Source organism: Leptonotus elevatus, chromosome 2, assembly GCF_054856555.1.
Source record: "Leptonotus elevatus isolate MCC_2025b chromosome 2, RoL_Lele_1.0, whole genome shotgun sequence".
NCBI lineage: Eukaryota > Metazoa > Chordata > Actinopteri > Syngnathiformes > Syngnathidae > Leptonotus > Leptonotus elevatus.
The window spans coordinates 10,544,226-10,557,969 of NC_141240.1; the positions used below are offsets into that span (position 1 = coordinate 10,544,226).

The 13,744-nt window shown below is 41.5% G+C and overlaps 1 protein-coding gene across 2 annotated transcripts in view; it reads right to left on the bottom strand.

Annotated features, from left to right (window-relative positions):
• Positions 1–230: 230 nt before the first annotated feature.
• Positions 231–13,744, bottom strand: part of LOC147178392 (adenylate cyclase type 6-like) — a 49,705-nt gene continuing 36,191 nt past the window's right edge. For both annotated transcript variants that reach the window (XM_086068151.1, XM_086068150.1), the window contains 18 exons: positions 13,011–13,138; positions 12,770–12,928; positions 12,532–12,673; positions 11,924–12,052; positions 11,788–11,816; positions 11,569–11,716; positions 11,392–11,489; positions 9,633–9,720; positions 9,437–9,553; positions 9,198–9,356; positions 8,894–9,069; positions 8,615–8,641; positions 8,492–8,521; positions 8,284–8,416; positions 4,779–5,042; positions 4,498–4,702; positions 4,302–4,426; positions 231–2,755 (listed from right to left, as the gene is read on the bottom strand). In XM_086068151.1, coding sequence (XP_085924277.1) covers positions 2,627–2,755; positions 4,302–4,426; positions 4,498–4,702; positions 4,779–5,042; positions 8,284–8,416; positions 8,492–8,521; positions 8,615–8,641; positions 8,894–9,069; positions 9,198–9,356; positions 9,437–9,553; positions 9,633–9,720; positions 11,392–11,489; positions 11,569–11,716; positions 11,788–11,816; positions 11,924–12,052; positions 12,532–12,673; positions 12,770–12,928; positions 13,011–13,138 — 2,286 coding nt within the window. In that variant the 3' untranslated portion in view covers positions 231–2,626. The remainder of the gene's footprint in view (positions 2,756–4,301; positions 4,427–4,497; positions 4,703–4,778; positions 5,043–8,283; positions 8,417–8,491; positions 8,522–8,614; positions 8,642–8,893; positions 9,070–9,197; positions 9,357–9,436; positions 9,554–9,632; positions 9,721–11,391; positions 11,490–11,568; positions 11,717–11,787; positions 11,817–11,923; positions 12,053–12,531; positions 12,674–12,769; positions 12,929–13,010; positions 13,139–13,744) is intronic.

Consider the following 13,744-nt stretch of genomic DNA (forward strand, 5'->3'; position numbering starts at 1 on the left):
GTGATGGCAAATTATTCAAGAATAGTTAAATTAATACCTTACATTTTCCACCACTATTAATATATTTATGCACCACATAAAAAGGAAAATGAGCCATTGACCTTTTTTCATTTTCTTTCTTCAAGGGGGGATTTTATTTTCTTTGTCATAGTCCTCAACTCTTGCCATTTAGCAAAACACGCCCTTCTCCGCTCCTTCAACTCAGGAAAAATACAAGTAAACAAAACAAGTAGGGAAGGTTGTTTATCAGGCCTGAGCAAAAATACTGTTTCCTTTGTGTGGGGACAACCTTCTTCTACTGCTTCCCCAAAACATCCTAAGATTGAACAATTAACAGAAGTCCATGGACAGCCAACAGAAATAAATACATATGATGCACTTTTTTTTTTTTTTTAATATATAAACGCTTGTCCAATCTATAAACTCTTTGCTAATACGAATCACGCTTTATTGGTCACAGTTCACTCGTGAATTGGTGTTCTCCATTACATTGCTGTCTTCTGGTGCTTGTGCCACGTCGGACTCCACACGGCAACAAAGCAGGGACCGAAAGCACGAGACTGCGCGAGCTGGCTTTGGCACAAATTGTTCGTCGCCGTGGAGTCGAATCAGGCAAAAAAAAAAAAAAGGTGGGTGATGAGCTGTTGCACAGAGAATATTCTCAACAAGCCCTTATTCTTTTCTCTCAATCAGCAGTCCAGGAAGGGCCGGCAGGCACAGTTCCTTTAGAGTGTTATTCTAATAAATGTCTTATATTAACTTAAGGCAATCAAAGTCAGCCGTCAGCACAAATGTTGCTGAAAGACCGGGGAAAAGAATACATGAACTGAATAAATTATCCTGAAAAAACATGTGCGGCCTTCTGCTTCCCCCTCATCCACTCACCACATAGTGGTATATACCAGGAAATATAGGTATGTTCTGTTCTCTGCTGAGATGTGTGGAAAGGAGACATCACTTAAAAGCCTGGCTGAGATTTACAATACTGCAGGAGTGTCATAAAAAAAGAAAAAAAAAGAAGAAAAAGCACAGTGAATCCTTCAAAAATCTGTTCACTGCTATGCTTATGTGAGCACACATCGACTGGGCTCAAGTTATTACTTGCTGTACATGATCGCACCGACGGCCAGTGGAAATACGGTCTCGTATATTAGGACTGATATACAGCAGTTGTTATCCGTGAGCTCGAGCTTTACCACTGGCGTTGAACAAAAAACGTGCTGGTCTTTGATCCTTTTTCACTGGAATGGAATCTTCAGAATAAGCATTAGAATTTGTCTTCGTCATCATAATCATAATAACAACATTAAGAATATACAAATGATGGATACAGAAGTGGTACAAATTACCCTACATTAAAACAAAGAAAATGGAACTGAAGATACCACAATAAGACATGCTTCAAAGCGGTTATGTTTGGCAAGAAAGCAGTTTTGCTGTAGAATAAAAACCTCACAGTGAAAATAGTTATGCCCCTCCAGGATTACAAAGCACAGTATTCAGTCAAAACAATATATATTTCGTTCCTTCTTAAATCAGGCTGCGCTGAAATCCAAAGTGTTCTCCCCGATTCCTTCGGAACAGCTTGCTTACAAAGTTCCTCCATTTCTATTTGCACCAAAAATACACCTCCGAAAGGTGAAGGAGGGCTTGACATACTGTTACGGCTTGAAAAGAGCTGGATAGTGGCGGCTCAAACTCTGAGAAAGCAACAAATGTGTTGTGAAACAAGAGCTTGAACCCAGCTGAAGCTACTTGTGCTCCTCAAAGAGCACAAATAAAAATAGAGATTTGAAAGACAGCCTCCTTGAAAACATCCTTAGTCGCCTTTAGTCACCTAAAGGTTGAGGGCACTATAATAATTTAGAGTTAATGCTGCCGGAATGACAGACAAAAATAAATACTTCTTTTCTCTTCTTACATATTTTATGAAAACAATGAAGCAGTTTTTACTGCCAGCAGCTGGGCAAGAAGACAGAAGGTTCAGGCCTTCGTTGATAACGTATATCACGTGACATGCCTTGCCTCGCTTTTAGCAAATACTTTAGTCTTTGGTCAATATAGTCCTCCTCATTTTATACATATATTCATACACAAATATGCATGTACATACACACTTATTATGGTGTAGTAAACTGGATATTTGTGCACGGACTTTATGTAGTCACACTTTTTCATAAAGGACCTTTTGCACAATACATTTGAAATTGAAATAAATAATTCATCTGGAATTAAAATACTAGTACCTCTTTTCTGAATTCATGTAAAACCCAAATGAAGACGTAAAAGAAAGTAGCCTTATGTACAGCGTTCAATCTTCTTTTGACACAGGCTAAAAGGCGTTGATTTAAATAAACAGACTTTGCATCTTTCAAGAAGCCCGACAGAGGCTCGACACGAGAAAAACGGCTGTCCTTCGAGTTGTCGCTGTGCCGCGAAGGTCGTCCATTCAGACGCTTTTCTCTCTTCCACTGAAAGTCCGACACTTTCCCCCTCCCTGCTCCCCTCCTTGCTCGGCATTCAAGTGATGGCGTTCCGAGTTGTTTTCGCCATTTTGCTCAACACTGTGAGTCCTCACTCAGTGGTGCTGTGTCCCTGCAGTGGCCACCTGCGCTTGCCGTGGCTGCTAACTGTTGGGCGGCCCGTCGTTGAGGAAGTAGGTTGTCATTTCCCCTTTACCTTTGACCTTCACCACCCCACGACACTCCAGCACGTAGCCTTTGCTCGCCAGCACCTGGTGGAGGTCTGTTGTTACCTGAGAACAGCAAAAGCAGAGATACAAGAAGCTGAAATGTTTATCAAATAAAGATCAATTACAAATATATATTTCTTTTTTTTTACAGGAATGTTTTGCGCGGATTCTGATTCTGAATCTGCCCTTGTTTTTTTTTGTTGCAAACCAGGTTTTCATAATAATAATAATGTAATATGCAATTTAGTAATACTGTATATTATTTTCTAATATTTTAGAATGACATAGGGATGTGTGAGTACTGTATCAGGCCGATACAAGGCCTTATTTCAAGCTATCAGTACTCGCAATGGAGGTCGATACCGCCCTCTTGTGGCCATCATACAACCAGCAACTAGAAATGAGAACAAGACAATTGCCATTAATTTCATGCAATTTTAATTAAGGAAAAATACAGGAGTCTCCAATCGGTGTATGAATATGTGACTGCCTTTGTAATGTGCTTTGAGCACCATAAAAGCGTGATAGAAGTGCAGTCCATTTACCATATAGGCATTTCTCTAAAGCCCCAGTGTCGAGTCATTAGCGCCATCTTGAGGGTAGAAGCACGCAGGAGATCACATTTGGCAAGCCTACCACTAATTCTTGTTTTGCGTGAGCAAACGAGCATCTTGGCAAGCGACGGCGACTTGGCAGCCGTCGCGATGCCCGGCGAGCGACGCCGAAAGACCGAGCGAGTCAGAGTTAGGGCCGAACAGCTAACAAGAGCGTCTAGCGGGAGTTAGTCTGAGCCATAGGTTGGAGTGGCTAACAAGAGCGGCTAGCGGGAGGAGCTAGTAAAAAGAAAAAGAAAAAAAAAAGCTAATGACAAGCGATGGGCCCAAATCGCGGGAGTTAGTGAGGACCACCTGCAAGCCCCCGCTGTGGAAGGCAAGCGGCGGTCGACTCGTTGGGTCTGACACGCGATGCAAGCATGACCTGGACTAACTACATAAAATTAAAAAAATAGTCCTTTGGGCATCCGTAGGAGGTAGATGGCGATGAAACATGGCAGCTCTAGTAAAGTGAGACTACAGCTATGTAATATAATTAGTGATTACTAGACCTACAATTGCATTAGTTGCAAGTTTATCTATCAAAAGCACGAGTGGTATCGGTGACTACTCAAGAGTTTAGTACAGTGGTATCGAACATCCCTAGAATTACGGGTTAGGTTCAGCAACATGGTCAAATCAATATTGTGCAAGCTTTTAAGGGTCAAACTTAAAAACCAAAAAAAATGAAAAGATCTTAAAAAAATGCCGTGCAAGAAAAAGTAAAGACTTTTTTTAAATCAGTGTCAAAAATAAGTTTAGGGACGCATAAAGCAAAGCTCTGATTCAAATTGCGCAGTTTTTGATTGCGTGTTTGATGAATCCTTCAATTGTCTATCTGCTTGTCCTCATTGGGGTCACAGGTGAGCTGGAGCAAGGGATATTGGGTGCCAGGTAGACTGGCATACGAGGCGTGTTTGTAAAGTTGGCTGAATTTCGCACGGTGAAGCTCCTGCTCTTGTCAGCACCAGGCCCGCATGTTTGCTGTGAGAATCAGAAGCAGGCAAGCAACTCACCTGTATGCAGTCTGGCACACCTGTGCTGTCCATGCGACTGGCCACGTTGACCGTGTTTCCCCAAATATCATATTGAGGCTTCCGTGCGCCAATGACCCCTGCTACCACTGGTCCAATGTTCAGACCTGGATATTGAAGGGGAAAACCATGTATTGATATGCTGGAGGGAGGAAAGAAGGCAACCGCGTCTCTTTACCTATCTTCATTTGGAAGTTGTTGAAGGAATGCTCATTGATGTATTTCATCTGCTCCCTCAGTCGCATGGCGTAGTCAGCCAGTGCAGTAATGTGCGTTCGTCCCTCTTTGTCATAGGTGGAGTCATTGAGGCCGGAGGCGGCCATGTAGGTGGAGCCAATGGTCTTGATCTTCTCCAGCTGCTTGTATTTCTCCTCACTGATAATCTGCCAATAAATGAAATGAATAAACGAAACCTCTCCTTTCACTGCATCTCGAATGACCATGTACAGATGTTGGTACCTCATCGAAGTCAGCGATAATCTCATTGAGGAGACGCAGACACTCCACCCCCTCGTTGTTGGCCTCCAGTTCCACGTAGAACTCGGAGAAATTGCTTATGGAGGCAAACATGACGGCCACGCATTCGCAGGATTGGTAGTAGAGCTCGTCATTACGTCGCTCGCGTGCCAAGAAGTGAGCGGCCACGTCTTTAGGCAGAATATTATGGAGGAGGCGACGATTGTAGGCTTGGAGTTCTTCCATCTCCTCTTTTTCTTCAGTGGCCTGAGAGGGAAGGTTCTTCATTAGTAACATTCATATTTGACATTTCTGTTTAGAGCGAGGGCATGTTTCACAAATCTATCTTGCCAAGCCTTCATCCATCCATCCATTTTCTACATTCGGTCACAGATGAACCGGAGACGTCCCGTGCTGGTCGACAACGAAAATAAACAGTCAAGCATCTGTGACTGATGCCAATGTGGTTAGAGCTTGCAGATCTGGGTGTGGCTGAGGATCTATCTGATACATCGCCACCAGACTATTTATTCCCTGCAACTTCCCAAATACACAAAAGTGTGACAATCAGGTTTATTTGCTCTGACTGGATCATAATGATGTGACAGAATGAAGGGCCAATCATTCCTCTTGATTTCGTTTTCTGTTCTATATGCAATGGATTTATAAAACAATTTCTTGTGAAACTAATCTGCTATATAAAGTGTGTAATGAAATGAAAACCATTTAAAGCTAGGAGCAGTGATGAAAGGGAATTCGGACCGCTGCACCCGTCAGGGACACGTGAGAGTTGGGAGGTTTGCCAGGCAGAGGACAAAATGTGAGCACACAGAGTCTGAAGGAAATCGGAACATCAGGACCACGTATGAATCTCAAGGGCGGGACCTTCATTACACACAAAAAGTTTTGTCCAGTTCCGGACTTGTGGAGTTGAGTTTCATGTTTTCTGACGAATCAACAAATTTAACTCAATTTTGCTTCACCAATCTGTCTAGTACTTGTGGTTCGTTTTGTTCCAGTGCGACGAAATGTCTGGGACAAGTTCACCTGGGGGAGGCATGGCTCAGTGGTAGAGTGGTCATCTCCGGTCTGGGAGGTTGTGGGTTCGATCCTTACCCCTGGCGAACAGGTCAAAGTGTCCTTGAGCCAAGACATTGAACCCTGATTTGCTCCCAGCGAACCTGGCAGCGCCGCTGCGTGGCAGCAGTTGACCACTAGTTTGTGAATGCGTGCATGTGAGGATTTGTAAAGCTTTTTGGGCACCATATGGTGTAGTTAAAACACGACATAAAAAGCAGTCCATTTACCAAGGAACTTCAATAAATTGACAACTCAACACTTATTTAATTAATTGACAACTATTTTAATAATCGAGTACCATATTTTTACCACTGTAAGTCACTATTTTTTTTCATAGATTGGCTGGTACTGTAGTAGAAGAAGAAATGCAAGAAGTAGTGGTCATTAGGGGTGGGAATCTTTGAATGTCTCCCGATTCGATTCGATTCAGATTTTAGGGTGTGCGATTCGATTCGGAATCGATATTCGATTAAGAACGATTTTTGCTTCAAAATGATTTCATTGACAATGATTTTTGCTTCAATTTATAGATGTTCAAGGAATTGTGATGATCTACTCCAGTCTGACTCTGTAATGTAATTAGTGCGCTACTTGCGGCACTTTTTATCACTCAAAAGAACGGCTCCACGCTGCAAAAAAACAACTTTTATTGGAATAACTTGATCCTGACTTTTTCTTTCTACTCTCTAATGTGGCTACAACTTAACAGTGTATCAGACCGCGTGGAACCACACTGCCCCTAAGTGGCCAAATCGGGTACAACATGAACAGCGCTCCCAATAAAGGCACACACAAACAAAGGGAAGACAGTATAAAATAATTTAAATAAAATCGATTCTGGGACATTTAAAATCGGTTCTGAATCGTACTAAATGAGAATCGATTTTTTGGCACACTCCTAGTGGTCATGCATTATCGGCGGTCGCACTCTTTATAGCATGAAGCAAGAAGGTGGCAATGCACCAAAAGTACATGCCGACCACCAAAAGGAGTATAAGAAGAAAAAGTAAAAGAAGAAGAAATAGACGATGAAGAAGAAGTAGTTGTCATGGCAACAGTTGTGTGACCTAAGTTAGCTGTCGCCGCTAGCATGTGGCCACAACAAGGATTTGCTATCTACAACAGCAAAAGGCACAATAGCCAACCAGGATTCTACCTTTGGCCACAATGTGATGCAGAATTCTAGTTAAGGTAAGCCATTTTAAACTAACACACATTGACATTGACATGACATTGATTCATGTGAAATATCACGCTTGTTCAACTTTTGTCGCGGTCGCACGGTGCTACAACCAATCAGCGGACAAGCCAATGAACGCAGGCAGGGTACGCTAGCCATCAACATGGCGGAGAAGCTCATTATAGCGGTGTCTGACTTTCCAATTCTTAATGACACTTTGCGTAATTATTTCAGCGATATGAATAAAAAGGTGGCATGGGAGATTGTTGTTTGAAAAATACGGTTATCATTTAGAGTCACAGTTTAATTTAAAATTGTCCAAATCCTCTGATTTCAGCCTCTCATTCGAAATTAATCTCTGATTTCTGTAGTCGTTCATGAGAGCAGACTGATTATCTATTGAGCTTAGTCAAAATAAGAAATTACAAACATCTGCTTTTAGTTTGAAGAACAATGACCGAACAGTAACTGAATGAGTTTCTAAAAAGGTTGGTGAGTGCAACATCAATCCCAATCCCAATCTTGTGTGATAATGCTTTATTCTTGTTTAGTTGCTTTTAATCACTTAACAATACCAAATAAACAAACAACAATAATTGGTTAATAAACAGTAATCAGGGAAACACTTTACACTTGAATTTACAGTAAAATGCTATCCATTATTTGCTAAAAGATGGAATAATTGATAGAATACTCCTAAAAATCAATTGTGATTTCTTGTGGGTTTTTATTTTTTAATGAGTTCCTTTTGTCAGCAGATAATAGACTTCTCCATTACATTTCTTGTTGCCAATTTCACTTATCAGATTATTATTATGGAAGCCCTCATGAGGGCTATTTTGACTAAATAAAATAAATGAATTAAGCTCCACAAAGCAACTAAGCATTCTCAAGAAGGCTTTCTTAAGGTTGCGAGGTAACAACTCGAGATACATTGGTTTACAGTTGTTTGCGCAGCCACATAAGAAGCACTACTTACTTTGATTGTTTTATATTTAAGGCCTCAAAGTGTTTCTCATACAAATTTTTACTGTATTTTATTGTACTTTATTTTTAACCCTTGTTTTTAAACTCTGCTCTATTTTACGGTAATTAGTTTTTAACCCTCAACTGTAACACTGAGATTATTATTATTATTATCATTATTACTATTATGATCATTATCCTTGCACATTGATGGGTGCAGCTAAGACTTTTCCAGCAATTTAAAATGTCATCATGGCGCCCTCTGGTGGGCAGAGGAGATACCTGTAATTTCCACAGGAAGTCGAGGCGTGCAGTCGATTCGACCTGCTGCGCGTGCAGGTACAGTGCCAGCACAAAGACTGTGAGGATCACTGGCGTCATGACCCTCAGGGACACTTTGGTCACAACGAACGGGCTGCAAAGAGGCAGACATGTTACTAGGCGGCAGATTAAGCGGGCAATTGATAGAAAGAGAGTTGAGGTATCTCACCACTGGTTTGTAGTTTCATTGAAACTGGACCTAATTTACAAACACAAGGAAATTAGGTCTTGCAATTAAAAAAGAAAAGAAAAAAAAATTGAATTTGATCAGTATTAGAATGTTAGTACTTACCACTGAGTACTTGTTTCATTTAGATCGCTACAATGACAACAGAGAAACAATATTAGAAAGCATAAAACTTGATAATAATGTCCACAAGAAATAAGCATGGTCATGTAACAACTGTGACCCCAAAAAAATGTCTGCCCAATGATTGCTTGCTTGTGTTGCGTTTTAAAATGATGTATTTTGCCTTGCACCGTGACAATGAATCTTGAGGATCAATTGGAAGAGCTAGCACACATTGAAAGTCCATCCCGAGGAGGGGGCCCTCCCTCGTGTGGCACTTACATGGCATTGGAGGTGACAAAGAGGTCTGCGTTGTCGAACAGTGCTACTTGTGGCCACTCGACCAGCAGCAGGAAGGTGAGCTGGATGAGCAGCATCAGAGCCAACTTCCCGATGCTGCTGATCTGCAGGAACACTGAGCAGGCCAGCAGCGTCAGCAGCACGCTGTAGCTGAAGTACTGCCGCAACACAGGAGAGCAATCGTCAACTCTCCAGCTCACAAATGCAAATGTGACATTTCCTCGCACGAGAACAAAGGCGCTTAATTGGAGGCACACAATGGACTCGCAACGGAATCGCCGCTCACCTCGGGAAAGGGGCAGGAGGGGCCTTGGCTGGGGCAGATCTCCAGACCCCCTTCAACAGACACATTCAAACGGCGGATCGCGCAGGGCGTCACCATGGCTGCAGAGGTGTTGGACTTCTCCGCAACACACTCCACTAAGCTCTTGGTGTCGCATGCAAACTACAACAAAGACACAAATGTTTTCGGTCTGGCGTCAAATTGTTTTTTTGTTTTTTTGTGCGGGGTGATTTTGATCGTACCATGTTGACAAAGGCAGAAATGAAGACGAGGATAATGGTAAACACTCCAACTAGAGTGCTGTTGGTGCGAGACTGGACAATCTTCTTTGAAACTGTCTGCATTGCAGCAGGGAAGAGCTGTGAGACAAAACGACAGGAATCGTTATAAACTAAAATCCACGGTGGAGAAAATGTGCGTTTTTACGAGCTCTGCTACCTTGATGCAAGAGTATATGGCACAGATGAAAAGGATGTTGGCCAGGATGACGAATATACTGATGTAGATTCCCAGCATGACCGGAGTGCTGAAAGAAACAGAAGAGTTTGAGAGGGGGTGTCAACGACTAAACCACAGAGAGGACTAGGCCTCCGTTAGGGATGAGCAGCTCAAGATTGTAGACCAGCGCAGCCTAAAATCTTGCACATCCTGATTTTCATGCCTTGGTGTGCTTGTTTGGGAATCTGGTTCATCTCTATGTGCGCGCCCGGGGCATTTTAAATTTTAAAGCTTTTTTTAAATTTATTTTACAGCCATTTTAAAGATTGCTGAAACCATGTCTAAGTATTGGTGCAGGTAGTGTAACGTGCCTTTGGTGAATTTGATCCAGGTGCAAGAAGACATATTCCGAACTCTGCGGATGTGTGTGGTGGCAACAGCGTGCATCAGACCCTCTGGATGATTGCAGAAAATAATCCAATCATCTTTATTTTCATAATTATACCACTGGGCCACGGTACAATAATTTGTTTAGTTTCCCCCCCACCCCCGGAAAATAGTTCTTGGTTAAAACAGCGGTTAGTACATCCATCTACCTGACAGTTTTGAGGTTCAGGGTACTTCGGCTTCCTCTCAAATTGCAAACACATGCTAGTTAAGTTCAATGAAGACACTACATTAAATTGTCCAAAGGTGTGAATAAAATTATGAATGGTTTGTTTTTATCTGCCCGACGATTGGCTGACAACCAATCCAAGTCAGTTGGGAGAGGCTTCAGCTCTCTGTGACCCAAATGCCAGCCAGCAGTATAGAAAACAGATGGAGTTGTAAAAAAGAAAAAAGAAAAAAAGAGACCATTATGTCGAATAAACAGCAACACAGTAATACCATATGCTGGCTATATAGAAGCACCTGAAACACTGTAATTGCAAGAAATGTCATCTCCACATAATAAGATCATTTTGAATACTGCGCCGGGAGTGGCGAGTAGTAAGACTCACTACTTGTGTGAACAATAGCATCTAAACTCAGGTATTTTCCCTTGCTCCCAGGCATATAAGTGTATTTTGGGTAAAGGTCATTATTTTAGGAAGTATGATTACAGTGAAAGCTGTCAATCAACTCACAAGGGTTTGAAGAACTAGGATAAAAGGTGTCGTCATAAATTGCTAATAAAACATTCAACTACCAGATGAAAGAGGCCTTCAATTGGAGAGCGGAGCCATATTTGGACACACATGCGCGTCAGCAAATTTCGACCTATTCGATAAGTATTCAGCTGAGGGCCGCCACTGAAACATTTGTATTTGGTTTCCCTAAAAAATGTGTCAATTAAATGTTAGTCACAGCAGGTGTACTACGTGTCCTGCTGGTTACATATTGTGTGAAGGCGGACAAATGAGGCCTATGTTCTGGCAACAGTACAGCGTCTGTGAAAAGCGAGTTTCTTTTCATTTGATTTCTGTCAATACAAGTCTACCATATCAAACACAAATAAGGTTAGTCTCTTTTTGAATATATATATATTTTTTACATTTAACATTGTTATCTAAAGTAAACAGAAAATATTGTTGTAACGCTCTATTGAGATGGATGACAGTGCAGTAAAAAGTCTCCTGTTAGCCTCAATTCCCTCTACTCCTTTGCATTTCACTGGCTTAAGTGCATGGAAATAAACCTGACGGGAGTTTTCCCACATTCAACTACATCACATACAGTGCGAAATGGAGTATATTCAAGTAATATTTGAGCTACTCACTGTGGAAAAATAACAATCTGTATGAAGGATATGAAGCAGAATACTAGTAGAGTGCAAGCCACATAGCCACCAAAACGATCATCCACTTTCTTGGAGTACTGAAAAAGTAGAACAATGGAGTCCAATGAGAGGAAGTGTGGTTTAAAGAACATCCAGTGATAATTAAACATCTCAGACCTTCTTCTCCAAACTAGAGGTTTGAAAGGTGAGTAGGAACTTTTTCACGTGGTCTTTTCTTAGCTGGTCGATGCTGCGAGCATCAATGGCTCGACCCAGGAATTCATCCACCTCATCTTCCGGGTTCATGGTTTCCTGAACACCGCGGCTGAAAAAGAAACAGATCATAAGAAGAAGAAGAAAAGGCTGCAAGCAGTGCATCACCTTTGCAAGACTCACTTGTCTTTACTGGAGGTTTCGTCAATGCCCTGAAAAAGAAAAGGAAAATCACTATCAATGTGGCAAAAATCCGTTTGTAAAAGCATAGACAATACGATATAAATCCTGGCTCTGGCAAGTGTTGGTGGCAACTCACCATTTGTCTGAATACTTTGGAGTCTTTGGTCCTGGCGAAAGTTCTGTCAGGGACCCAGCGTGGCATCAGTCCCTCGTTGGAGTTGGCTCGCGTCCTCTGCATCTTAGCCATCATCGCCTTTTCTTCCTTCTGCTCAGGCAGAAAAACATGAGGGCTTTACCAACTGTTCTCAGTGCAAGTGACTAACTGCAGCGGAAGTCCGTCATTACAGCATCATTACAGCCATAAGTGTTCTTCAGTTCAAGATCAAAAATACTTTTGTTTTTATTGTGTGCATGTTATTAGCTTTAGCTATCTCAACGGCTTATATAGTAATTGGAAGTATGCCTGTTTTAATGGTTAACAAATATGCCTATCAGCATCTGTTAGCAGCTTAGCATGCTATTAGCTTAATCTGTTACAATTTTACATGCCCAAGTCATTGTATTGGCTACTTTCTCATTCATGGAGATTGGAGAATGACAAATCAAAGGTTAGAACTTGACTCCATTACCAGACTGACAGTAGTTATCTATTCCCTTTTCTGATTCAAAAGCTTCACTATATAGCATCATTACTGCGATGGACAGCACATCTACTGCACCATATGTTAACATTGCATGACTGACCCGCTTTTGGCTGCAGCCGAGGATCAGAAAGGTCTCGATGCTGTTCTCCTTTAGATAAGCGTTCCGCTCGCCTCCAAAGCCTGGCTCGACTTCGTAATCTCCATTAAGATACTGCAGGGTTGCCTTGGTGATGTGGATCCGTCTAAAAGGGGACATAAGGATCAAGTATCCCATAACAAATCTGAACACGAGTCCATGTTTGCACTTGTTTTGGGGATCTGGTGCTTATTCCGCCTACCCTGCTTTGCCTCCCGCTTCCATGTGATTAGCCAGTGTAACGTCGTTTGACCACACGTCAAACTGCCACTTCCTGAGTCCGAGGACACCACAGTGCACGCGTCCGCTGTGGATGCCGACACGCATGTTGACGTTGACTCCCGTCACCTCGCGCACCAGCCTGAAGACACAATGCCAAGAAGGTCAGTGTTATTTAACCGCTGCAAAACAAAACGTGTGCCCTCATTTGTTTTTGTACTCACGAGATGGCCTCGATCATGTCCACGCCCATCTCTACGCAGCAGTGGGCGTGGTCCGCACGGGGTTCAGGGAGCCCAGATACACAATAGTAACAATCACCTAAAATTTTAATACGCAGACAGTGGTTCTCCTGAAGAAGTGACAGGGAACAATAGAAGAAACAGCATTTAGGCATAAGCATCTACATGACCTCATTTTCTTTCTTTTTTAATCACAAAAGGAATTTAGCATCATTGGATTACAACATGTTGACTTTCCACCTAAAGAATTCAGTCTAATTTCTGTTAAGTTAGCTTTTTTTTTTTCTTTTTTTTTTATGTTTTATTTTTACTTTTTCTTTCTTATTTATTTATTTATTTATGTATTGCAAAGTATTTATTTTTATGGTTAATCTAATAAAATCTAACAAGCTGTATCATTTTTCATTCAGTATTCAGAATTTTAAAACCACTCTTAAATGTACTTTTATTACACTGTGCAGGTGTATATAATGTATTTGTGACACAATAAAATCAGTATTTTTTGTTAGGGATATTCAATACCAAAACATTTTTTCCAGACCAATACCAACTCTTGAGTAGTCACAGATACTAATACCACTCGTTAATAGCGGGTAGCAAAACATCCACCCCCCCCCCCCACTTAAAAAACAAACAAAAAAACAATGATAGATACTTTTAATGTAATTGAAAGACCTATATATCCCAATATAGCATTTTCCTTAAAATTGCCTGAA